The following is a 27015-nucleotide window of genomic DNA, read 5'->3' on the forward strand; positions in this document are numbered from 1 at the left end:
TTAAACGGTAAGATGAAGAATATTTTATTTGCTGGTTTGTGTTTAGAGAAACATTTCCTGTGGGCGTGGGGTGGGCAGTGGGTGACAGCAGCAGGAACGATGGCATCTCCTGGGTCTTGAGCCTTGCTCTGTCGGGCGCAGCACCCTGTGTCGTCATCACCCTCTCCCCTGCCTCCACAGCCCTAGTCATGCCCCTACCCCAGGACCCTGCCCCCAGTAGGCACTGGAACCAGCCGGCAGCGCTGCGAAACAAGTCCTGCTCAGCCTTACTTGTCTCTGTCCACTGCCGAGGCACCCTGCAAGCCTGGGACCTGCAGGAAGGCAGAGAGGGAGGGAGACTCTTTCAGAGCAAATGCCAGCAGCCCTCCAACCCACTCACCACGTCAGCAAGCATTCCTGGGGTGCCCCCAGTGGGCAGGCAGGAATCTTGTCACCTCTGCCATCCTCGTGACCAAAATCTGTGACTGGAGGTGGCGCCAGCTAGTGCTTAGACCAGCGAAGTAGGGACACACAAACACACATTGTGGGAAACAGGGCCTGAAGTTTCTCCTCTCCTTCCCGCATACTTGAGGTGGGGGCCTGGGACACTACGCCCCTGCTGAGATGGAGCACTATCAAGGCACACCTCGTTAAAGTATGCGTGGATGTGAGAATGTGGCTGAAGGACTGTTTTCTGTTATTGTCCTTGAGATTAAGGTAAGACCCATTTTGCAGACTGATGTAAACAACCATGTGAAAACATCTATGTGCACAGTAAAGCATTACTCTACCCTAAAAGCATAATAAATAAGGGTCTTGGAAATGGGACTCACACACTCGCCCGAGACGCGGTGTGTCCCCCACTCTCAGTCTCTCAAAGATATTTTTGTCTCTAATCTTAATTTCTGCATCGCCCCCAGCAACAACACATAGAAAAGAGAATTCAAAAACCCAAAAAGAAGCTAATTTCAATTCAGCATCCACGTCTATTTATATCATTCAAAAAATAAAATTGTATTTTACAGTTAAGCACTTTTTTTCACTTTGAATTTCAGAAAGCGTATGCATATGGAAACTGCCTAAATTTAACAAAAGGCATGAATATACACATCCAAGACACTCAAACTCCAAACAGGATAAACCCAAATAGACCCAGACCAGGGCATATTATAGTCAAACTGTCGAATGCCAAAGATAAAAAGAGAATCCTGAAAGCCCCAAGAGTGAAGCACCGTGTCACGTCCAAGGGAGCCTCAGTAGGATTAAGTGCCAGTTTTTCATCGGAAACCATGAAGGCAAGATGGCAATGGGATGACATATTTAAAGTGCTGAAAGCAAAAATTTGTCAACCAAGAATTCTGTATCTGGCAAAATGCTTTTCAAAATTGAGGGAGAGATTAAGACATTCCCAGATAAACAAAAGCTAGGCCATCCCTACAAGAGATGCAAAGAGCGTTTTGCAGGTTGAAAGGAATGGACACTAGACAACAGACAAAGCCACCTGAAGAAATAAAGCACTCTGGTTAGGGTAACTAGGTGAGTAAACATAAATGCCAGTCCTATTGTCTTTTTGGTTTGCAAATCAACTTTTTACTCCCTGTAGGACTAAAACCAAATGCATAAAATTTGAGAAATCAGTGGTTATGTACTCAAGAACTACATAAAGGTGGGGAGATGGAGGAGTATAGAAACATAGTTTGTTTATTCTATTTAAGTTGGTGTCAAAGCAAATGAAATGGTTAGATTTAGGATATTAAACTTAAGCTCCATGATAATTAAAGAGTAAATGTCAGGGCGCATGCAGACTCACAGAGACAAATTAAGAGTACAGATTGCCAGGGTCAGGGGAGTGGGGAGTTAATTCATAATGCATGTAGGTTTCTATTTGGGGAGATGGGAAAGTTTTAGTATGGTGGTGGGGGTACCACAACATTGTGAATGTGATTAATCCCACTGAATGGTATGCTGGGGAGTGGGTGAGATGGGAAACTTATCTTGTACATGTATTCCCAGAATAAAAAAAAAAAAAAAAAAGAGACAATGACATGATCCTGGATGGGATCTAACAAAGGAGGAGAGAAGGCTAAAAGGACATTTGGGAACATACGAAGAAATTGGAATACAGATTGAAACCTTTATATCAATGTTAAATTTCTTGAATTTTATAGCTGCACTTAAGGTGGTTACACAAGTGAATATCCTTGTTCTTAGGAAATGTACCTGGCAGAATTAAGTGTTCAAGGATCCTGAGGTATACAACCTACACTCAAGTGTTCAGAAGATGGATGGAGAATGATACGGCAAAGGTGATCTGGGCATGAGTCCTTTGAATGGCGTTTGTGTTATTTTTGTAACTGTTCTGCAAGTTTGAAAGTATCTCAAAATCAAACATTTAAAGTTAAAAAAACACATATGCATAAATTTGTTCATTGCTGCACTGATTACAGCAGTGAAAAAAGTGTGACTAACCAAATTTCTATCAGTAGGGGACTGGTTAAATAAAATATAGAACATGCGTAATATGGAATACTCTGCAGTTAAAAGAAAAAAAAGAATATTAGGCCTGTATTGCTGACAAAAACAGATTTCTGAGTTAACATAAGATGAAGAAAACAAGGTATAAAACAGCATATATGGTGTGATGTATATATTTGTAAGCACACACATTTCTGGCAGGGGTGAGGGGAGGGGTGCATGGAGAGAGACTTTTATTCTTTCATTAATCCTTTCCATACTGTTTAAAATATATATACTATATGTGTGTATCATTTCATTGTAAAAGTTCAAGTTTATTTCCCAAAGAACATAGTAACGAATATATATTAATAAAAGCCTAATAGGACCTCTACTTCTGGCCAAGACTGAGGAACAGGATTGGATTTACCCTCCCATCTGAATCAACTGAAATAACACATGTATGAAACAATGATTTTCGAGACACTGGCCCTTAGCTGGTGACAAGCAGGGAACCCTGAGATGGGAAACCAATGAACAGAGTCCGACAATTGCCCTGGCTTGCTGCCTGGACAAAGTTGCCAGGCCACGGTGCACGGAGGGGAAGAGTACAGGGGTCTTAAGGAGCTGGAGCTGGGAGGGCAGGACGCCAAGGCAGTTAGAGTGTGAAAGACAAGGCACCCAAGAAGGGACAGCTGCACGGACAGCGCTCTGGAGTTGGACATGTAGGGGATCCTGTCTTCAGCTGAGTACTGACCACTGCGTGCACGTGAGACAGTCACCCCAGGCTGCGGAATGGACCACACAGGAAGATTAGAGGGGACCAGGCTGAGAAAGAGTCCACCCCACTGGCCACTGTTGGAATTTTCATCATCTGCACAATACCAAGTTGAGGCCCCAAAAGAGTTTTGACTCATTAGGAGGGCAAAATTAGTCCTAGAATAAATATTGCTCTGATCCCACCTAAAAAAGCTTAAGAGCAAGACCCAAAATGATAGAAATGTTTCCAAGTAAGTTAGTTACATCCCAGAAAGAAGAGCAAGAATATTTATAGGACTACGAAAAAATATTCAGCACCCAAAATGGTAAAATTCACAATGTCTACAATCCAATTAAAAAAACTGCCAAGCATACAAAGAGATAAGGAAATATAACCCATAACAAGGGGGAAAAATCAATCAACTGAAACCAGCCCAGAAATAGAGCAAATAACAGAATTAGTAGATTCCTAAACGAAGTTATTTTAACTACATTCCTGTGCTCAAAAAGCTAGAAGAAAGACTGGACAAGTAGAGACACAGAAGATATAAAAGGAACACCCAAATTGAACCTCTAGAGATGAAAACTATAATGTCTAAGATGACAACAAAAGCACTAAGGCCAGGAGAGGAAAAAAATGGAAGTATACTCTTAGAATTTCTTATTCTCTATGTAAACCGCTGTAATATTAGTTGCAGCTAGACCTGATAGGTTAAAGATGTATGGTATATACTTGAAAGCAACTATTAAAATAACACAACACAGAGTTACATCTAATATGGTAACAAAGGAGATAAAATGGAATCATTAAAGAAAATCAATAGAATTGATAAATCTCTAGTCAGACTGTTTTAATCTCCTTGGCTGCTCAAGCAAATACCAGGCTTAAACAATGGGAATGTATCACCTCATGGTTTTGAGGCTAGGAAAAAGTCCAAATCAAGGTGTCATCAAAGCAATGCTTTCTTCCTGAAGACTTGGCGTTGTGGGGCTGGCTGCTGGTGATCCTTGGTCCTGGGCTCAGCTATCACGTGGCAATGCATGTGGTTGGCGTCTCCTGGCTTCTCTCTTCTCTTCTAGGTTCCAATGATCTTCAGTTTCTTGCTTCCCCTGGCTTTCACTCTATCTGTCTGAATTTCATTCTGCTTAGAAAGGGCTCCAGTAATCAGATTAAGACCCATCCTGATTGGGCTGGGCCACACCTTAACTGAAGTAACCTCATCAAAATGTCCTACTTACTCTAGTACCAAAATGAGACAAAGGCTTTACAAGAAAAGAAAGCGACATACTGGTATCTCTCATGAACACAGATGCTAAATTTTTAACAAAACTTTAGCAAACTGAATCCAACATATACAAAGGATAATACATCATGACCAAGAATGCAAGGTTGGTTTAACTCTCTAAAAACAGTCAATGTAATTCAACATTTTAACAGAATAAAAAAGAAAAACCAGGTGATCATCTCAGAAGATGCAGTATTTGACAGAATCCAATATCCACTCATAATCAAAAAAAACATATTATCAGTGACATGCTACAACATGGATGAACCTTGAAAATGTTAAGCGACATAAGCTAGACACAGAAGAACAAATGTTGTATCATACCACCTGTATAAAATACCTAGACTAGGCAAAACCATAGAGAAAGAAAGTAGATAAGAGGTTACCAGGGGCTGGAGAACCTAGAATAGCCAAAATAACATTGAAAAGAAAAACACAGCTGGAGGACTTCAAGACTTATTATAAAGCGACACTATGGAACTGACACATAAACAAATAGATCAATGGAACAGACCAAAGAGTCCAAAAACAAACCTGCACAGTCACAGTCAACTGATTTTCAACAAAGATGCGAAGGTAATTATGTGGAGAAAAGATAGTCTTTTCAACAAATGGTGTTGGAACTGGATATCCGTATACAAAAAAAGAATTTCAATCCATACCCTGCACTATATTCAAAAATTACATACAAAATTTAACTCCAATGAATATAGACATAAATGTAAAATATACAAGCATAAAACTTCTAGAAAGAAACATGGGAGAAAACCTGTGTGGCCTGGGATTAAGCAAGAATATGATATCAAAAACAATGCATAAAAGAAAAAAATTGATATATTGGACCTCATCAAAATTAAGAACTCTTCAAAAGACATTCTTAAGAGAATGAAAAGTCTCAGAATACAAGAAAATATTTGTTTTCTGATAAAGGACTTGTATCCACAATGTATACAGTACTCCCCAAACTCAATAATATGAAAACAACCAATTTTAAAAACACACTTAAAGATTTGAAGACACTTCACCAAAGAAAATATGTGGATGGCAAATGAGCAAATGAAAAAATGCTCAACATAACAAAGTCCTTAGGAAAATGCAAGTTAAAATCACAATAAGACATCACTATGACCTATTAGAATATATAAAATCAAAAGGCTGGCAAGAATATGGGAAAACTAACAGTCTCACCCACTAGTGGTGGGAATGTATGACACTTTGGAAAACAGTTTAGCAGTTTCTTAAAAAGTTAAATGCACACTGACCATATTATCCAGCCACTCCACTCCCAAGTATTTACCCAAGAGAAAGAAAAGTATAAGTGATACAAAAACTTGCACATGAATGTTCATACAGCTTTCTTTTTAATAGCCCCAAACTGGAAACAACCCAAATGCCCATCAAAAGGTGAATAGAAACCCAAACTGTAATAGAATCACTCAATGGAATACTACACAACAGAAGGAAATGAACTACTGATACATGAAACAACATGGATGAATCTAAAATAATGCTGAATGAAAGAAGCCAGATACGAGTGCATACTGTATGATTCCATTTACACAAAATTATAGAAAACTTGAGCTAATTTATAATGATGAAAGCATATCAGCTCTTGCCTTGAGGCCCGGGTAAGGGGACGGCATAGAACTTTTAGGATGATGGATTTGTTTATTCTATTGCAGTGATGGTTTCGTGAGTGCATACATGTCAAAACCTGTCAAACTGTAGACTTTAAGTATGTGCAATGGGTTGCTTACCAGCTCTACCTCAAAAAAGCTGTTAAAAAAACTACTAACACTTATTTTGAGGGCTTACCTATGCCAGATGCTTTTTTTAAATGGTTTTATTCATATTAATTTACTTAATCCTCCCAAAAAAACCCTATGAGATAGTTGTTTTTTTCACCATTTTGCAGAGGAGAAAACTGATGTATGAAGAGGAGACATGAAAGCTGGTAAATGGGAAGCTGGGATTTGAATGCAGATGTTTTAACCATACATGCCAGATTCTTTATATAATAAATATGAATGGGGTTTTTCAACTCAATTAAAATTTGTGCCTACTGGCCTATGTGTATATAGCGCCTGTTGGATATTTTGCGGGATCCAAGGCAAAAGAGAGAAAACTCTCTCCTAAATCCCAACCCACACCCGCCCTCCACCAATTCCTGGCTATCTTTATCATGGGTCGGGGCGCCACCTACTGGTGCAGGAGTGAGACTGCAGGCACCTCCTTGCACTACAAATGATTCTTTCCTAGTAGACGCACAGACCACCTGCCTAGGGGCACCTGGGACACCTGTTTAAAATGCAGATTCCATGACTCCACCCCTGCCCTGCTGAATCAGTTCTTTTCCCATCTCAGAGACAGTGGGAAACACTGAACAGGGAACTGGGGACACCCAGGTTCTAGGACTGTTTCAACTACTAATCTGCTGTACGGTTTGGAGCATCGTTCCCTGTCTCAGTTCACCCATCTGTAAACAGGACTGCAGGATCACAACTCTGTTACTCTAATCTACAACCCTAAATTTACTTAAACACAAACCTACATCTGACTTTGCTCTGTGGAAGCACTCTGCTTGGAGCTTCGCATGGACTGAATTATTTTATCCCCACAACAACCTCATGGAACGTGGTGTAGGTGCTTCTATTATCCCTATTCTAGAGATGAGGAAACTGAGGCTTAAAGAGGTGAGGTTATCCAATGTTATTCAGCTCTTAAGAGTCAGAGTCAGGATTTGAACACATGTCATATGACTTCAGAACATGAGTTGTAAACCTTGGTGTAATCTGTCCTGACCCTTCTTACCCATCCCTGCCATGGAAGTCTAGTAGTAAAACCATGACGAGTTTTAAAAACATGCCCAGCCTCCACTCCCAAGATTCTGATTTAACTGGTGCATGCCTGTGCATGCACGTGTGTGTGCACATGTGCGTACATAAAGGGGGATGAAAGGGGGAGGTGGTGTTCAGGCATAAGTAGGTTTAAAAATCTCCTCAGGTGATCCCAAGGTGTATCTCAGGCTGAAAATCCTGCAATAGAAGGTATATACAGGTGTCCCAAGAATCTTAACACAGATTTAATTTTTAATAATTTTGAAAGCATAAATGTACATACTTACTTTTAAAATCATTTTTAAAGCTAAATATTTAAATTTCTTCAGCACTTTTCAGTTCTGTATATTTAAAATCATGAATTTTTAATTTTTTTTGTTTTAGTTATTATTCACCATCTTTGACCAGTGGAGTTGAAACAAAAAATTAAAGTTTAAGATGTATTCTTTGAAGCTCACAAAGCTAAATGAGTGTAAAGGAAATATAAGTAAACATTCAAAGGCCGTGTTTCAGTTTCCTAGCTGCCAGATCAAATACTATGCAATGAGTTAGCTTAAACAATAGGGATTTATTGGCTCATGGTTTTCAGGTGAGGAGTCCAAAATCAAGTGTCACCAAGGCAATGCTTTCTCCTGGAAAACAGTGGCTACAGCGATCCTTGGTCCTTGGCTTTTCTGTCACATGGTAACACACCTAGTGGCCTCTCCTGGCGTCTCCTTTCTCTTCCGGGTTCCGATGACTTTCAGCCTCTTCCCATGGCTTTTTCCTCTATGCATCTAAAATTCGTCCTGCTTATAAAGCCCTCCAGTAATAGGACCAAGATGCACCCGGATTCAGAACCATTGTGGGATACACCCTTTAACTGATGTAACCCCATCAAAAGGTTCATTTTACAAGTGCTCATACCCACAGGAATGGATTAAGTTTAAGAACATGTTTCTCTGGGGTATACAGCTCCAAACCACCACAGGCTGATTTCTGAACATTTGTAACATTTATACTTTTGAAGTTATTAAAACATAAAATTGCATTAAGACTTTTGGATCACACGGCATGTCAGTAAAGGAGAAGGCAGTCAATGCCACAGGCCAGGAATGGCTTCCAGGAGGGCAAGAACGGTGAGAGCGGAAAGCATTCCCAGCAAAAGACCTGCGTGAGCAATGGGGTTGTGAAACAGAACGGGTACCTGGGGAGTGTAAGCTGTTCAGTGGGTGCAGCTCAGCAGCCACAGTGGCACACAACAAGAAAGGAGTCTGGGAGGATCAGCTGGGTCACAGAAGCCACTGGAAACCATGTGAAGATTGGTCAGTGCCTTCTGGGCTATAGGGAGCCACTGAAGGTTTCTGAGCAGCAAAGTGTCATGATCTGATCCGTGTGGGGAAAGGATGGTAGAGTTTGTGGCAGGGAAAACCACAGAGGGCTAGACATTACCGTAGGAACATTACCTTGGTAGATGTTACCACGCTCAGCAGCCCCTGGTTCTCCTCTGCTTCCAGGCAAATAAAACTGCACTTCCTATACCCTCTGGGGATGGCCATGTAACTAATTCTGGCCAACGAAAAGTGAGCAGGTATGTGCCATTTCTAGGTGGAAGCATTTAAGAACTAGTGTACAATTCTCCATGCTATCTTCCTTTGAACAAAGTCTTAGTTTGAGATGATGGAGCCTTGACTGACCCTCATCTCTAGGTAACTACAATGAGGAGGGGTCCCTGTCTATGAAGTTGAATTTGTAGCAAGAGCAAAAATTAGACACTGTTGCCTTCAGTCACTGCAGTTGGGAATGTTTGTTATGTAGCACAGCCCGGCCTATACTGGCTGATACAAACCCCATGGCAGGCCCAGGTGGACGAGGGCCTGAATCAAGTCAGCAGAGATGATGGAGGTCATCGAGTGACAGTTATCTATTGCCACCCCAAACTCAGTGGCTTATAACAAAAAGCATTTATTTAGCTCAGAGTCTGTGGGTTGGCTGAGCAGTTCGGAAACTCAGCTGGACTCACTCATGCATCTGTGATCAGCTGTACATCTGGACAGGCAGTTCTGCAGCTCTTGACTGGACTGTCAAATGTCTCAGGGTCAGCAGGCAGTCACTGATCAGGGATGGCCCTGCTAGGACCCCTGGAGCAGCTCAGCTCTGCTCCACATGTCTTACCTCCAGCAGACTAGCCTGGAGATGTTCTCATCACAATGGCAGAGGGGCAAGAGAGAAAGGAGAAATGGGCAAATGCTTTTTCAAGGTTTTGCTTGTGCCATATTTGCTAACATTTAACTGGCCAAAACAAGTCACACACATGAGTTCAGAGTCAAGGGGTAGGGGAGAACTCCCTGTCCACAATGGAAGGTCTCTATAGAGTTAGATAGCAAAGGCCATGGATCCAGAGAGGGGTGAAGAATTGAGGCCGTTTGTGCAACCAGTCCACCACCCAGAGGTGAAGCAGCAGCACTTGGTGCCTGATTGGATGTAGAAGGCAGTGAGTAGATGTCTCCAATGGTGGCTGCCAACAGGGATCCCATCCCTGCACACGCATGCCACACCACTCATCAAGATGTGGGGTCTGTTTCCTGCCTCTTGAATGTAAGCTGCCCATGTAACTTGTTTTGACCAATAGAATGTGGCAGAAGTGACTGCTGGTTCCTAGCCCTGCCCAGCTGCCATGTAAAGGTGGACCATGAATGATGAAAGACCACAAGGTCAGAGAGAGGACACAAGGAGGGGAATCAAGGCAGAAAGGAGAGTGAGGCCATCTTGGACCTTCTAGTGAACTCATCACTGAATGAGCCACAAGAGTAAGCCCAAGTGAAAGCAAGAGTGAAAACGCCCACTCACCCAGAGTCATGAGAGGAGTGGCATAGGGAATAGGGAGTGTGCCAGTTTGGATATATTATGTCCCCCAAAACGCCATGTTCTTTAATGCAATCTTGTGGGGCAGATGTATTAGTGTTGACTGGATTGGAATCTTTTGATTGTTTCCATGGATTTGTGACTCAATCAACTGTGGATGAAACACTTGACTGAATTATTTCCATGGAGCTACGGACCCTGCCCATTCTGGGCAGGTCTTGATTTAATCACTGGAGTCCTATAAAAGAGCTCACAAACAGAAGGACCTTAAAGCAGCTGCAGCTGAGAGAGACATTTTGGAGATGGCCGTTGAAAGCAGATTTTTGATGATGCTTGGGAGATGATAGCCCAGAGCTTGGGAGATGATAGCCCAGAGTTTGCTCTGAAGAAGCTAAGAGGATGAAAGATCTCAAGAGCAACATTTTGAAGAATGCACAGGAGCTGAGAGAGGAGCTGGAACACAACTTGGGATCAGCAGATGCCAGCCACATGCCTTCCAAGCTAACAGAGGTTTTCTGAATGCCATTGGCTTTCCTTTGATGAAGGTATATTTATGTTGATACCTTAACTTGGATATTTTCATGGCCTTCAGATTGTAAATTTGTAACCAAATAACCCCCCTTTATAAAAGCCAATCCATTTCTGGTATTTTGCATAATGGCAGCATTAGCAAACTGCAACAGGGAGTTAATGCTTAAATTGTACAGAATTTCTATTTTGAGTGATGGAAAAGTTACGGTGATGGTAGCACAACTCTGTGAATGTAATTAACAGTCCTGAATTATACATATGAACGTGGTCAAATGGGGGAAATTTTAGGTCCTATGTATATGTTGCTAGAATAGAATTTAAAAAAAAATCCATGGGACTGTACGACACAGTGAACCCTAATGTAACATGCAGACTACAGTTAACAGTACAATTATAAACATGTGCTCTCACCAATTGTAAAAATGTACCACACTACTGCAAGGGATGTTAATAATAGGGTGGTAGATGAGAACCCTATATTTAAGACATGACTTTTCTATAAACAGCAAAAAGAGAGTAAGGAGAAAAAATAAACTACTGCTGTTCTAAGGCACTACCTGTTCGGATGATTTGTTACGCAGCCACAGATAACTGATACAGGGGAGATGAAGAGAACTAAGAAAAGGCGGATGCTTATACTTATGAGATGGGTTCTTGAGGTAGTGGTGATGTCACTCCCTGAGATAAAAAACCCAAAATCAGCAGTGGGTTTAGTTGTGTGCATGAGTTTGCTATGCTCGCGGGACACCCATGAGAGAAAATGCAACAGGCATCGTTTGGGATGTATGGATTGGAACTCAGGGAAAAACAGAGGCCAGAGCTGGGGACTGCGGAGCTTTAGTATTGGGCGATGGGTGATTCGGCAAGCACAGAGCTGCTTACCCAGGGAGGGTGTGAAAGGCACGACTAGAAGCAGGCAGGCACACAGTCTCAAGGAACCGCATCCTAGGAAGTGGTTTTCAAAGTTCAGTGGATAGAATTAGTATCTGGCGAGAGTGTAAAGATGCAGATCCCCTGGCCCAGTCCTCAAGTTTCAGATTCAGGAGGTCAGGGATGGGGCTGGGAATCTGCTTTACAACCTAGTTTTCACCCTTCTGCTCCTGTTACAACACACGGAAAACTGTATTTGTGAGACGGGAGTTTGGCTATGAAGTGCAGAAGAGAGCCCTGAAGCAAGGATGAAAGGAGGTTTCTTTCATTTTATTTTACTTTTTCAGTGTGAAACACTTGATCGTTTTTATAGCCTTGTAGGAGGAGTCAGTAGGGAGGAGAAGGTTGAAAAAGAGAAGATTTTTTTCCTGCCCCTGTGCAAAAACCTGCCAAGTTCTGAGTGGGAGGGCCCTGTGTAATCACGGACAAAAGAGAGACCTACAGTGGGGTGACTACCAAAAACAGCTAGGAGAAAGCTGCCGGAAACATCCTGGTGGGAATCAGGAAGGAAGACCTGAAGTGGACCACGTAGGAGTCACTTTGACCTCTGCAGGGTGATAGACGAAAAGGGGGCAGGCGGCCAGAAGTGTTCCAGGGGAGCCTCTGGCTGCGAGACCCTGGGCAAATCATTTAACCTCTCTAAGCCTCTCTTCCTCATCAGAAGAACAATTTGCATACTGCTCCCCGTGAATGGCATCCCAGGCTCTAGTACAGGCTCTGCGGTTCACTGGATAGAAGACCTGGGGCAGTCACTCTCTGAGGCCCTGTCTTCTCACCTGCAAAATGGAGAAAACAATGGCCCCTGCCTTATAGGAAATTCCTCTCTGAACTCCAAGCCTTTGCTCATGTTGTTTGATCTGCTTGGAACACTGCCTGCTGCCACCCCCAACCCTGTCCCAATCTGGGTGTGCCAGTTTGAATGTATTATGTCCCCCAAAACACCATTATCTTTGATGTAATCTCGTGTAGGCAGACGTATTAGTGTTGATTAGATTGTAATTCTTTGAGTGTTTCCATGGAGATGTGATCACTCAATTGAAGGTGAGATCTTTCATTGCATAATTTCCGTGGAGGTGTGGCCCCGCCCATTCAGCATGAGCCTTGACTGGTTTACTGGAGCACTATACAAGCTCAAACAGAAGGAGCAAGCTTGCTATAGCCAAGAGGGACACTTTGAAGAATGCACAGGAGCTGAGAGAAGAGCTGCAGATGAGAGACAGTTTGAAGACGGCTTTTGAAAGCAGACTCTTGCTCTGGAGGAGCTAAGTGAGACAGATGCCTCAAGAGCAACTAAGAGTGACACTTTTGAGGAACTGCAGCCTAGAGAGGAATGTCCTGGGAGAAAGCCATTCTGAAACCAGAACTTTGGAGCAGACACCAGCCACATGCCTTCCCAGCTAACAGAGGTTTTCCAGACACCATTGGCCATCCTCCAGTGAAGGTACCCGATTGCTGATGTGTTACCTTGGACCCTTTATGGCCTTAAGACTGTAACTGTGTAACCAAATAAACCCCCTTTTATAAAAGCCAATCCATTTCTGGTGTTTTGCATCCCGGCAGCATTAGCAAAATGGGTATTGCCCATTCAGCTTCAGGCTTAGATGCTTCCTCCAAGAATTTCCCCCTGACCCCCAGAACTCTGGTCCTCTTCTGTCATGGCACTGATCACACGGCAATTACATGCTTAATTATCTGTTGTCCTGACCAGACTGAGTTCCAGGACAACAGGGACCAAGTCAGTCTGGTATCACTAGCACCCAGCACAGTGCTGTCTGGCATCATGCGTCAGGAACAAGCATGCAGGCTCCGGCATTGTGGCTGTAGGGAAGTTTAACCACTCTGAGCCTCAGTTTCCTCACCCAAAAATGAAGATAATAAGAAGACTTAGAGCACAGCATTGTTGAAGGGCACAAATTAGGTCATTCCCATAAAAGCACACAGACCACAGCTGGCAAATACTAAGTGCTCAACAAATGCGAGCCATAAGTTGTAGCAGTAGTAGCAGTAATAGGCAACTGATATATTACTGGTAAATAATGAGTCTCTATATCCTTAGTGTCGAGGCCAGGTAAAGTTTGTTTACCCATTAAATTTTGTGCCTAATGTGTAAGAAAGGATACCCCAGAAGCCATCAGCACACCTAATATTCAGATCTCAGCTTCTAAATACCACTTCCCACTGAAAGGAACCAGGGCTCCTTGGAGAAAAGGCTGAAGCAGAGAAAGTGGAAGAGGAGCCCGGAAAGCAGGAAAGTACTCAAAGAAGCTGGATTCACGTCCAAAGGAAATTCAACTGGCATGAAGACTGACCAGAAGGAATAATGATCGCAATTGATTAGAACAGAAAAAGAATCCATAAGTCCATAAGGTTTCCTGGGGATAAAAGAAAAGATATGTAATGGAAACCTTTTCTTTACAGAGGAATGCCAGTTCATATATAAATGACATATATGACAGGGTTGGGGGATAAAAATCTCAGTTTTACAAACACCAATATAATAATTGATTTGGGCAAGGAATGATGCCCAGCCCCCAAAGTAAAAGGATGATAGGGAACAGGAAAGTCATAGGACCTCAAAGTCTCGACCCAGAGAGCCCTTATGAATTACAGAAGGATCCATCCACTGGAGAAACATGGCAGATGCCACGTGTACCAAGTGATCAAGCATCACACTACCAAAAATGGAACTGACATCATGTGCCTCGTGCTATGATACAATGGCGAGTACACATCTGCCAAAACAAACAAACAAACAAAAAACAATCTTAACCTGAATCCAATCATGGTGTGGGGAAGTCAAGACAAATTAAGATTATGGGATAGTTTACAAGGCAACTGGCCTGGACTCTCCAAAATTATGAGTCATGAAAGACCAATTTGGGAGAAAAAAAAATATATATATAAAAAGGAGAGGAGGGCTCTTCTGGATTAAGAGTCATGAGACCAAAAGGCGACTGTATGATCCTCAAATGGCCCCAGGGTCACAGAGGACCTCTGGGACAACTGGGAAAATTGAAATATAAACTGTGTATCAGCTAATAATATGTGTCAACATTAAATTTCTTGGTTATGAAGATGGTACTTAGGTTACATAGGATAACGCCTTTGAGCCTAGCAGACACCTGTAGAAGTATTTACAATAAACGCCTGCCGCTCAGTATTACAGGGAACACAAAAAAAGCCCCGCCCTCTTGGCACAAGGTTCGCGCGTGCGCAGAGCTCTCTATTTTTGAGACTTACCTCGCGCGACTCGAGGGTCAGATTGGGCGCCACGGGGCGGAAATGCGCAACGGAGAGTTCCGGTGGCCGCGTCTGCGCCAAAGGTGGCGGGATGGAGGAGGTGCCTGAGGGTGAGTGTGCGGAAGGCGCATGGGTGGCGGGGCTGAAGGGACAAGAACTACTGTAACTGTGATTTTGTCTCCACGCAGACTGTCCCGGGACCGGCAGCGCCCAGGCGGGCCGAGGGGCATCATGTCAAGGGTGCCCGAACCAGCGGCTATGCGCTTCTGGAGCCGGCGCCGCTCGGGACCCGGGTGAGGACGGGGCGAGGCCTGCACGGGAAGTGGAAGGCGCGGACCCGGAACAGGCGGGGCTTGTAGGAAACTGGGCGGTGATGGTGGAGTGGGACTTGAAGGATGAGTGGCAGGCAGGGGCTGGGAGGCCTATTGGGAGGGGCGGGGCTCAGAGAAGGCGGGGCGTGGGAAAAAACAGGTGGTGTAAGGGCGGTTTCTGAGGGCTGAGTGACCAGGAGGACCCAGTGGGGACAAGGAGGGGAGAGGCCTTTAAAGGCGGTGAAAGTGGCGCCGCTGGAAGGGCGGGGCCTGAAGGTTCAGTGACCGCGGTGGAGTCGCAAGGGGTATCCAGAGGGGCGGGGCCCGGAGGCGGAGAAGCGTGGAAGAGTCGTCAGGGAGGGGCGGGGCCACAGGTTTGAGCGACAGGGCCGGAGGGGAAGTCCCTGATGATGGTCCAGAAGGGCCGGACCCTGGCGGGAACCCGGGCATACACTTTGAAGTTAGGGAGCCCTAAGGCTAAAATCCGACTCCTCCAGCTGCTTTCTAGCTATGTGACCTTTGGACAAAATTTCCTTCCTTTTGAGCAGTGATTCTCCCTTTTAGGCAACAGAAATTTGTATTAATCACCTACGAAGCACGGTGCTATTTTCTCGGGATACGGCTGGGAGATTGACACAGTCTCCATCCCTGCCCTGATGGAGCTTAGTTTAAGAGGGGAGAGCGACAGCAAGCAAAGTAAACACGCGTGTAAATCATTACAGTATTGTGAGGGACAGATTCTCCAGTGGGGTGGACTCTAGGAACTTTCAGAAGGGTCTTAAAAAGCAGGAGGCGGCTGGAGAAGAATTTTGAAGGAGTTGAAAGTGAGTCTTGGGTTTGATTCTTGTCTCCACTGCAGGCACTGTGGCATTGAGCAAGGGACTTCACTTCTCTAAGCCCCTGTTTCATCATTTAAAGTGGGGAGAAAAGTACTCACAGGGTCATTTTCAGTATTGGGAAAAAGATGAAATATTTAAAGCACAGTAAATATATAATAAATGGTGACAGTACTTATTAAATATCTACTGTCAGGGTTTCTCCAGCTCAGCATTATTGACATTTTGGAGGACTGTCCTGGGCATCATAGGATGTTCAGCAGCATCCCTGGCCTCTGTCCAATAGATGTCAACCAAACATATCTCCATGCATTGCCAAATGTCTCCTGAAGGGTTATGCCCCAGGTTGAGAACCATTACTATATGTGCAGCTCTGTTCTGAAGCAGAGGATAACAGTGGTGAACAGGTCAGAATCCCCTCCCATCTGGAGCTGATGGTCCATCTAGTAGAGGGAGACACAATAAGTACATAAACAGTAAGGAAATTTCAGGTGGTGAGAATAGCCGTATTTTCTTCTTAGTTCTTAGTGTTACCAGTGACTAAGCAGTATTTCATACACTATCCCTTGAAACCACCTCAAGGACTTAGCTCCTTCTAGCCCACTGGAAGAGGGGCAGTTGAGATGTAATCAGGGACTTTATCACCTGAACTGCTTTCTTGGCAGCCATAGAGGAAATCAAAGAGAAAATGAAAACCGTGAAACACAAAATCTTGGTGTTGTCTGGGAAAGGCGGCGTTGGGAAAAGCACATTCAGTGCCCACCTCGCCCACGGCCTGGCAGAGGACGAAAACACACAGGTGGGACTGGGGAAACCGGGGGATGCTCTTTCTGTCTGAGGGTTCACGGTGGCTTTTGATAACCGATTGCTTAGACGACGCTGAATTGACCTCTTTGGACTCTATAGATACCTTCCGAGAGAGCGGGGACTTGTCCAGCGGTAAGAGGAAGTCTTTTATTGGGTTCTCTAGCTGTGAAAAAGGATAGCAGGGAACATTTCTCTTTGCACATGGATGATTTATTGTGTCACATTCAGATTTCTTTCTCTTTATTAACCCCTTTCTGCCTTTCTCTAGGCCAGGGGTCTGTAAATTATAGCCCGCCTCCTATCTTTATGGCCTGTAAGATAAGAATGTTTTTTAGATTGTTGTGTAAGTACCTACATATTATCTTGATTTTGCCTTTTGGCCCACAGAGCCTAAGATGCTTTCTGTTTGGCCTTCCAAGGACAAGTTTGTCAACCCTTGCACTAGGCCATTGCTTCTACGCAGGTAGGGAGATGAGCATGAAAATTCAGACTATCTGGTGCTACTCTCTGGATTTCAGCTTTAATAAAAGATGTGGTAGGATGAGGAAAAAAAAATTCTTTTTATCAGAAAGGTGAAATGGAAATTTATGATACCTTTGATTTTAAAGACCCATGTTATCATTTGGGACTCATAATTTTGCATTAACTGTAGAGAATGGATCTAAAGATTTACTTTGATTACAATTTTATACCTAATAGGGTCTGTAATTTTCAGATACGGTTTTTTAACAAACACGCTCTGCCCTTTTTTATCAAAATGAAATTTTGCTCAAAACTCTAATTAAAAAAAATCAAAACAGCTGGGGGCAGTGGGGACAATAAACCCCACCACTCTGACATGCCTTCAGTACGTACATGCTCAGATATACCCACAATGGCCCCTGGGACACCTAACCAACACCCAAGGTCCAAGAGTGCATTTTTAAAATCATTGCATTAATAAATTAGAATTTGCTTCAGGGGTCAGCAGACTCTTTATGTAAAGAGCCAAATGGTAAATGTTTTAAGCTTTGCAGGTCAGATAGTCTCTGTAGCAACAATTGAACTCTGCTGTTGTAATGTGCAGGCAGCTTCAGGGAATGCATAAATGACTGAGTGTGGCCGTGTTCTAATAAAACATTATCATTGCTGATATTTGAATTTCATGTCATTTTCATGTCATGAAATGAAATTATTATTTTGATTTTTTTTAGACCATTTAATATGTAAAAAGTATTCTTAGCTTTCAAACCATGCAGAAACAGGCAACCTACCGATTTGGCCCATGGACTGTAGTTTGCCAGTCCCGGTTTGACTCATAGTGACAGCAGCAGTAGTGCCAGGAAGAGCATTCTGGAGGAGAACTGAGATTCTTGGTCAGGTCACTTGTCTTTGTGGGGCAATGAAGAGGTGTGCCAGTGATCTCTAAAGCCCTGAAATTGTCTCACTCCCAGGGGCTCTGAATTTCACTTTTATAGCTCATTTCTCTTCTGATCATTTTATTAAAGCATTGAGCCACTGTCTTGGATCTACCAGGGGACAGAAGGGCCTCTCTGTGGAATGTGGTGTATGCTGTCCAAGATGTCCTCTAGGAATTTGGAGACGGGAAAGAAGACTGATGGAGGATACCTGGGGCTGATGGACTGTGGTGGGGGGTGGGAAGGAGTGGAGGCAAAGGCACAGAGGGTAGGACTGTCAGGGCACACTGCGGGGAGAAGTCCGTCTGCTGTGGTTGCTTAAACTAGGAGAGCTGAGGATGGGGCCGGGCCAGACCGTGGAGGCTTTGAGTGCCCTGGTCAGGCGTGTGGATGGGGAAGAGGGATGATTTGAGCATTGCTTTAAGAGTATGGCTTTGAGAGCTGAGCATGTGATTGAGTAGCAGAGGGTGAAGGCACACTATCCAGGGGGCGTCACTCTTATTCCCATCAGAACTAGGGCAGCGGGTGGAACAACGGGGCAAAGCCCTGGCAGTAGAAGAAACAGGGATACCCAGCTTGGTGGGGGTGGGTGGGTCACAAATCCGATTGAGCATGTGGGGCAGAGGTGTGGTGGCTAAGAACACAGGCTCGGGGCTGCCTGTGTTCACATCCCAGCTCCACCCGCACTAGAGCTGTCACCTTGGGCAGGTCACTGGTCTCTCACTGCCTCAGTTTTCTCATCTGTCGGTGGGATCAGAGGACCGAGTGAGATAATGCGTGAAAAGCAATTAGCACAATGCCTGGCACAAAGCAAGTGCCCAAAAAACATCCATGACAACAATAATTATTAGTACTTTCTTCCATCAACTGGAATATGAAGGGGATGATGATTCTTTCTGTTAGAGATAATGAGTTTGTAGCCTGTCCAAAGAATAGGGTGAACAGGTTCAAAATAGATTTGTCAACTCATTGTTCTGTTATTCAACAGTCTTGCCATCTGAGGCTCTAGTGTGTATCAGCTAGGTGGCTGGCAAGGAAACCTATTTCCCCACATGATCCATATTAGCCAGAATCATCTTTGCTTTTAGAAAACTGTTGGGAATATTCTTAAAAGCTCTCTGGAGACAGGCTTTAACCAGACCGGGTGCAAATAACCACCTATGAGTAGATGGCTGTTTATATCACTTACTTTGAATAATTTTGCTCTGAAGTCCTTGCTGTATACATGACTAGACTTTGCAGTAGACTGAAGGAAAGCCCACCATTCAGAGTGGAAATAGAGCTAGATACACTGTATTCCCTTTTGCAATAGTGGTTAAAAAAAAAAAAAAACAAAAATAAAACAAAAACTTCCCACTCAAGAAAGTGGATTTTCCCCCAGCAGACCTACTCATGACAGTAAAAACATCCCCGCCTTCAGAGTGCACCGTGTCAGCACATGATAAGCACCAAGTGGGTCTTGCTGATTTAAGGCAGGTAGCACGTATTTCTCGCTGCCCTCAATTCAGCAGGACGCTGGGGAAGCTCACTGTCCGTTTTTTGCCTACTCTCTGGTGGACGCTCAGCACTAACTCTGAGCAAGGCCTGCCCTGTCAGTGTTCAGGGCAGGCAGGAATCTTAATTCATTTGGAAAAGGCCTTGAATCAAGAGAGAGCAGAAGTGGAAAACCCCTGACTAATCACCAGCAGGCTACGGAATGTGTAACTTGCAGTGAAGGTCAGAGGAGGAGCCTTTATCGTGTAAGCCTGAGTTAGGGAGCATAAGACGATCACGTGGCATCTTTCCACTCCAGAAGTCACCGACTCCCGTAAATGACAAATTTATGAGCTTGTTTTGTGATATCTGTTACAGATTGAATGATGTCCCCACAAAAGAGATGTTCAAGTCTTAACCCCTGGTCCCAGGAACGTGACTTTAGTTGGTATAGGGTGGTTGGTTATGATGAGTCCAAGCTGCATTAGGGTGGGCCCTGATCCAGCGTGACTGGGGTCCTTATAAGAAGGGAGAATTGGACGCAGGCACGGGGGAGAAGACCATGTGAAGACAGAGGCAGGCGCCTCTACAAGCCAAGGAACGCCAGAAGCTAGGAAGAAGCAAGGAAGGATTCTCCCCTACAGATTTCAGGCTCCTGGCCTCCAGAACCTCAAAAAATAAATTCCTATTGTTTTGAGCCACCTACCTTGTGGTACTGTTGTGGTAGCCCCAGCAAACTAAGACACTATCTGAAAGGTCAACTGTATCATTAAAAGGTCCAAGTTTGGGGACTGTTTGAGGCCCTTTTCTGGGGCTTATAGACTAGAGCTGGAAGGGGCCCTAACAAACATCCGAAACATCATTTCACAGATCAGAAGCTCAGCCAGACAGGGTGTGGAGGGGTTCGGCAACTCGTGCAAGGCGGCGCAGCCTTGGAGTACTGAGTTAGGGCTGGAACCCACTTCTCCTGCCCTGTTCCCCAGGGCAGCTTGGGTAATGGGGACAGGAGAGCTCTGGGTCCCCACAGCCCTGTAGCATCCTGGCTCTGTCATTTCCTGGCCAGAAGAGGTCCAACGAGTGCCTCCTCTCCCACCAGGCTCCTAACCCCAACCTCAGAGGTCCTGGTGAGGAGCAGTGCGTTCACACGCCCATCAGGGAGGGCGAAGAGATTAACTGGACAGACGTCAGGGCTGTTACCAAACCAGTGGGGAGGCCAAGGAACCAGGCTCATAAGCAGACAGGACACAGGCCATTCCTGCAGTCTGGAGAGCAGGGACTTCTCAGCAGTCTTTCCGGGTGCCACCACGGGACAGAGGGACTGCATCTCTTCTTTGCATCTGCGTATCGTTTCACTCAAGATCCGCTCCCTCGGTTGTGGGGAATGAATTCTCCAAAAGGAAGAGGATTAAACTGTTCCCTAAAGACAGTCGCTGTTAGGAGTGTGGTGATGGGTAGAATTTCCCAAATCGCGAGGCTCTGATACAAGACGTTGGTGGACTGTTGGCGCCCATCCTTCAGGAAGGCAAGGGATCTTCTGGATTGTTGGACTGGATCGTTCTGTTTAGCTCTTTGGTTCATCCAGCAGGGGGCGCCCAGGAGGCAGGTGGTTGGGTTTCTTGAGGACTGAGGAAGGATGCAAGAAACGAATTTGGGGCAAGTTAAAAAGTTGCCCAGAGGTGCTGCACTTTGGATCCAAGACATTACAGCTTTCAAGATGAACATTAACCCTGTGCTTCCGAGGGAGCCTGCGGGCTGTCTCAGACCTCTCATTTATCAGTCAGATGGGGAGAGTAGGGTATTTGGGGTGGAAGGGAGCATGTGGGACTGCACTTAAAGAGCTTTGGTAGAAGGTTTCCTTCATATTTTAAGTTTCTTTTCTGAAAGTTTGGCCCGAGTTGTTATTAGCCTTCAAGATGACAGGAAAACAGGGCTTGGTCAGAGCTTAGCTGATGGTTCCCATGGGGCAGTGGAAAGAGCCCTGGCCTTGGAATCGGGAGACCTCGATTTACATCCCAGCTCTGCTCCTTGCCTATTGAACCAGCCACTGACCCTCTCTGAACCTCAGTTTCTTCTTCTACAAAGCAGAGACAATGCTTCCTATCCCCCAGGCAGCAGTTGAGAGCAAATGTTAAAAGGCCACCTGGTGCCTGTGCTGTGGTGACGGCTGAGTGACCGTGGCTACACCTGAGTCTCGAGGGGCCTGCTGCCCAGGCCCAGGAGGTCATGCTTGTGCTGGGCTGGCTCTGTGGAGTCAGCATTGATGATCTCTGTGGAGTTCTTATTAGGGCTTCTGGACTGGTGTCTCAAGGGACCAGAAGATATGTGTTATCACTCTGCCTTGTGAGATTGAGCTTGCTGTAAGTTTGGCCCAGGTTCTTTCTGTCTCTCCCCTCCCTCCTCCTCTAACCCTGTTCCCTCCCAGCCGTGCTTATTGGGAATATTGTACATCCAGTTATATAGCAACTCTGATCTCTTCTTGTTTCCCCAGATTGCTCTTCTAGACATTGATATATGTGGGCCATCAATCCCCAAGATAATGGGACTGGAAGGAGAACAGGTAATAGCTCTATTACAGAGCTCAGAAAAGTATTCTCTTAAGGCAGACTTTATGGAGCTGAACTATTAAACCAAAACAGAGGGGTAAGCTGAGTCCATATGGTTTTATGTGGCCACGATGAAGTCAGTTAAACGTCGAAGAGTCCATTCAGTCGTCCATCTGTGTATTTTAACAGCAGCTGTGAATTTGGACCGTGGGGATTATATATCAAGTTCATCAACACCATTTGAGAAGTGTTAGTTTCAGAGGCCTCCTAGAGGGGAAGGGAAACAACCAGCAAAATGCAGAAGTGACACAAGGAAATTCAGCCCTGACTGGGAAAGCTCGACCAGGGTTTGCAAGGGGTCTGTACCCTGGAAGCAAAGGAATGTTTCTGCCCTGTGGTCTCCCTGGGGAACTGAGACTAAGGCCAGCGAGTGACGTGGGCTGGGGGTAGGGTGGCCCCAGGTTGTGGAGTCACTGCTGCTTCCTTTCTGGTTAGCAAGAAGCAGTCCAAGGACAGATCCCCCAACCCCCCAAGGGCAGTGGGTGCATTCAACCTAGAACTGGAGGGTTAGGGTTCTCCAGGGGTCTTGTGATTGGCCCATTCTTAAATTAAGTGCCAGACACCATTTTGGGGAGACAGCAATGAACCATGAACCGGGCAGATAGACCCCTGCCCTCATGGGGTTTACCTTCCAGGAGGTGGAGGAGGGCAGGTGACAGGTAATATGAAAACAAAGCAGGGTAAAGGATAGATGGGGCGGGGCAGGGTGGGTGGGCTGGTCAAGGGCACCCTCGCTAAGCAGATGGTTAGGAGGGAGCTGGGAGAAGAGCATTGTGGGCTGAGGGGCAGTGAGGGCAGGAGCCCCAGAGCAGGAGTGTCCTTGTGTCCTCAGCGGAGAGGCTGGTGGGGCTGGAGTGGCGTGGAGTGATGGGAGGTGCTGGAGAGTAGCCAGAGGTGTCGGGCCGGTCCTCATGGGCTCTGCTAAGGACTGAGGACTCACTTCTGCAGGTGGTGGGAAGGGGAGTGACGCCATCCCTGGTCGAGGTGGAGCAGCAGGAGCCAAACTCTGATCACATACCCTAGTCGGTGACAAATTTTGTAGTCCATGCCCAGTGGAGTTACGGGTTTTATTTGTAACTTATTTGTGTACATTGTTTACTGTACTACTACAGACATATTTTATAAAATTTTTAAATGATAAGATAAAAATAAAACAATTTCTACTATTTTTTTCTCCTAAGCTCTTAGGTCTTCATGTTGACCCTTTCTTTTAAGGCCAGTGATTTCGAAAACAAGTACAAATAGGCATAAGGAAGAATTCAAAGCCAGATACAAGAGCGTATATTTTATGTTTCCCTTTATTTGAAATGTCTGGAATAGGCAAGTCCATAGAGCCAGAAAATGGATCAGTGCTTGCTTAGGGCTGGCGGGTGTAGGGGAGACAGGGAGTGACAGCTGAGGGAGCAGGGTCTCTCGGGGCAATGAAAACATGACGGTCGCAAGTAAGACTTCACGAAGTAAATTAGATTTTCTATTTTGGCTCCTATAAGTGGCTCTAAAGAAGCAATTGTGATTGATGTGTAATTGGAAATTGCTTAAGTTCTAGTTTCATAATAAAGATTGTGCAGAGCTGAACCTTGGGTAGCGATGAAGAGCTGCTGGAGGGTGGGGTCCTGAATCTCGAAGCGGCACCAGTGAGCTTCCTGTCGGCCCAGTGATCTCGGTCCGCCCCAGGCAGCTGGTCAGAGCAGACACCCTGGCCACTGATGGGGCAGCTGGTGAAGCAACTATTTCCCTTCATCCCCTCTATTCCTGGACTGGCACAAAAGCAACTGCATGGCTCCACAGTCCCTAGCACTTTCTCAATAACCCCTGCTGATCTCTGCTGCACTTTTATAGTACCTCAAACCCAAAATTATATTTCAACTCAGGTAACATTGGTTCCCTGCCCAGGTACCTAGGAAAAGTTTCAAAAGAGTCCACACATAAGACTTTGGTGGTAGTGTTTGAAACGCTGAATTGCATTTTATACAGCTATCATCTTTGTAAAATTTGTCTTGTGCAGGAAGTGTTGCCAGGGTGCATAACTTCTTACAGTGAATCTTGTCCTGTTCACGCAGGTTCACCAGAGTGGCTCGGGCTGGTCTCCAGTGGTAAGTCCCCATCCCTTTGCCTTAATGTATTTGTGACAGCATGCAGCATCTTTCTCAGCCCTTCTGTTTGTCAGCAGATATTTGTTGGGGCACTTTTCTAGGCACCAGGAGATACAATTAAAACCAGGGTCAGTAGACTTTTCTTTCAAAATGGTAAATATTTTCAGCTCTGGGCCACACAGTCTCTGCCATTGTAGCTCGAAAGCAGCCATTGCCAATATGCAAGTGAACAACCATGGCTGTGTTCCAGTAAAACTTTATTTAAAAAAATACCATGGGCCAGATTTGGCCTGGGGGCTATAATTTGCCAGCCCCTGGTTAAGACAGTTAAGGAGATGACACTCATTTCTTTCAGCCAAGTTTACTGTGGTACTCCCTCCAAATCGCTCTTCCCCCAAAGTAACTTTTTTGGAGGACAGGGGGCAAAAATGATTTGAGGATGTGAAGAGTGAATATTCTCATAGATCAGATGATAATATTGCCCTGAAAAATGTTTTTTTTTTTTTTTTCAGCCTGAGCTCAGACAGAATGCATAAGGAAGTGCCTTACTTGTGGTTTGAAAGTAAAATGTTTTCTTTTGGAGTGATAGTTTTGTGCCTCTCTCTGTCCTCTCTGCAGTATGTGGAAGACAACCTCGGAGTGATGTCAGTGGGTTTCTTGCTTGGCAGCCCCGATGATGCTGTGATCTGGAGGGGACCAAAGAAAAATGGTTTGCAACTTTGCTTTTATAACCTTATCATGTTCTTCCATGGGCAAAATTGTTCTTGGTTTTCTTTGCATCCTGTTCTAGCAAGACAGCCACAGCTCATCCTGAAGAACTTCATGGTATAATTTTTCTAGCCTCTGGTTGCGCCTTTCTTCACTGGTTAAAGAGAGCTAATATAATTGCCAGTTTCGGTTTAATAGTTGGGAAGGGGGGCAATTATAAATTATAAGTGATTGATATGAATTTTTTCTCCTTAAGACCTGTGTAACCCTGACAATTTTTGAATAGTGGTTTTACAGTAGCTTATTTGTGCCAGAGAGAAAAAAGTGAGTTGAAATTAGTACCAGGTTGATTTGTACTGAGACTTCGGGCGATGTCAGAGTGTTATTAGGGCAAGGATCTTCACCCGCAGCATGTTGACCTTTGGGGCTGGATCCTTCTCTGCTGTGGGGCTGAGCTGGGTGCTGCAGGATGTTTAGCAGCCCCGGCCTCTGCCCACTAGATGCCAGCAGCACCCACCACCACCCCTGTCATGACAATCAGAACTGTCTCCAGGCATTACCAAGTGTTTCCTAGAGGCCAAATCGCCCCCAGTGAAGAACCACTGATTTAGAGCCTAAAACTGAATGTGTGTAAAGCTCATCAGCTGCTTCTGTAAAGAGGGTCGTAAGTTCAGAAAAGGAGAAGACGAGCCATTCCCTCCGGACTTCCCTTTCCAGGCCTGATCAAGCAGTTCCTGCGCGATGTGGACTGGGGTGAGGTGGAGTACCTCATCGTGGACACCCCTCCTGGGACATCCGACGAGCACCTCTCTGTGGTCCAGTACCTGTCGGCCGCACGCATAGATGGGGCGGTGATTGTCACTACTCCTCAGGTGAGCGCACCCCGGCTGGTCCCCGCTGGTGGCTGGGTTCTGGCTGTCAGCAGCCTCCAAGCGGATCTTTATGGTGGGGGTAGAGACCCCGACCTCACGGAGGCCCTTCTGGAAACATCTTCTCCTGCAACACTGGACCTGGGGTTGTACCAGCCTTTGGTGAAAAATCTTTATCTTTGATCCAGGCATTGGCAGTTGACAAGTTAGCATTGCACAGTATTTTTTTGTCATCCACAAATTAATCAATAATGGTTTGAAATGGTCTTCTTTTTGCTTTCCCTTCATAAAACCAGGGAACCCGTTAGTGCTGTTGCACGATCATGCCGCCCCTGTGGTACTCGCACAACAAGGCCCCCCAGTCTTCAGAACAGTTAAAGAAATCTCCCCATTTCCAACAAAACCAGCCTGGAGCATTGTCTAAGTTTCACAGCTGCTAAAGTACACAATGGGTTGGCTTAAAGAACAGAAATTTATTGGCTCATGGTTTTGAAGCCAGGAGGAGTCCAAAATCAAGGCGTCAGCAAGGCAGTGCTTTCTCCCCGAAGACCGTGGTGTTCTGGGGCTGGCTGCCGGCCATCCTTGGTCCTTGACTTTTCCATCCCATGCAGTGCACACGGCGGCGTCTTCTCCTTTCTCTTCCTGGATCTGTTGACTTCTGGGGCTCCTGCTCCTCCACATGACTTTGTCTTCATAAAGCCTCCAGTGATAGGATTAAACCCAACTTCATTTATCTGGACCACACCTTAACTACAAATAATGTTTTCGAAAGGTCCTATTTACAATGGGGTGACCCTCACAGGAGTGGATTAAGATTAAGGACGTGTCTTTTTTTGGGGGGGGTGGCGGTGCGTAACTCATCCTACCCTAAATGTGAACAGGGGTTTCGGGCTTAGCCGGCCCTGGGTCCTTGCCCCTTCTTTACAGATACCCAGCTCTCTTCTCTGCCAGTCACATGGGGGCTGTGCCCCAAGGCCTGTGTTGACTGGCTGGGGAGGAGAGTAAGTCCCAGCTCGAGAGACCCTGCAGTGAATCAGTGCAGCTGGGGCTGCGATAGG

General features: G+C 45.2%; 1 protein-coding gene and 1 long non-coding RNA gene across 4 annotated transcripts in view; one reads left to right on the plus strand and one right to left on the minus strand.

Moving 5' to 3' along the window:
- LOC119517472 lies at nt 1-15173 on the minus strand. Its single transcript, XR_005213536.1, has 2 exons — nt 14861-15173; nt 1-311 (listed from the first exon to the last, which is right to left on the minus strand). It is a non-coding gene; the product is annotated as an uncharacterized LOC119517472 (long non-coding RNA).
- The window catches only part of NUBP1 (nucleotide binding protein 1), a 19788-nt gene continuing 7661 nt past the window's right edge, over nt 14889-27015 (plus strand). For 2 of the 3 annotated variants that reach the window (XR_005213535.1, XM_037814188.1), the window contains exons 1-7: nt 14889-14970; nt 15049-15153; nt 16673-16806; nt 22173-22241; nt 24348-24380; nt 24999-25089; nt 25806-25960. Coding sequence is in view for 2 of the 3 variants with exons in the window: in XM_037814188.1 (XP_037670116.1) it covers nt 14952-14970; nt 15049-15153; nt 16673-16806; nt 22173-22241; nt 24348-24380; nt 24999-25089; nt 25806-25960 (606 nt within the window). In the remaining variant the exon portion in view is untranslated. The remainder of the gene's footprint in view (nt 14971-15048; nt 15154-16672; nt 16807-22172; nt 22242-24347; nt 24381-24998; nt 25090-25805; nt 25961-27015) is intronic. The other variant, XM_037814189.1, reaches the window with a different exon arrangement.

This window comes from Choloepus didactylus, chromosome 21 (genome assembly GCF_015220235.1).
Source record: "Choloepus didactylus isolate mChoDid1 chromosome 21, mChoDid1.pri, whole genome shotgun sequence".
Lineage (NCBI taxonomy): Eukaryota > Metazoa > Chordata > Mammalia > Pilosa > Megalonychidae > Choloepus > Choloepus didactylus.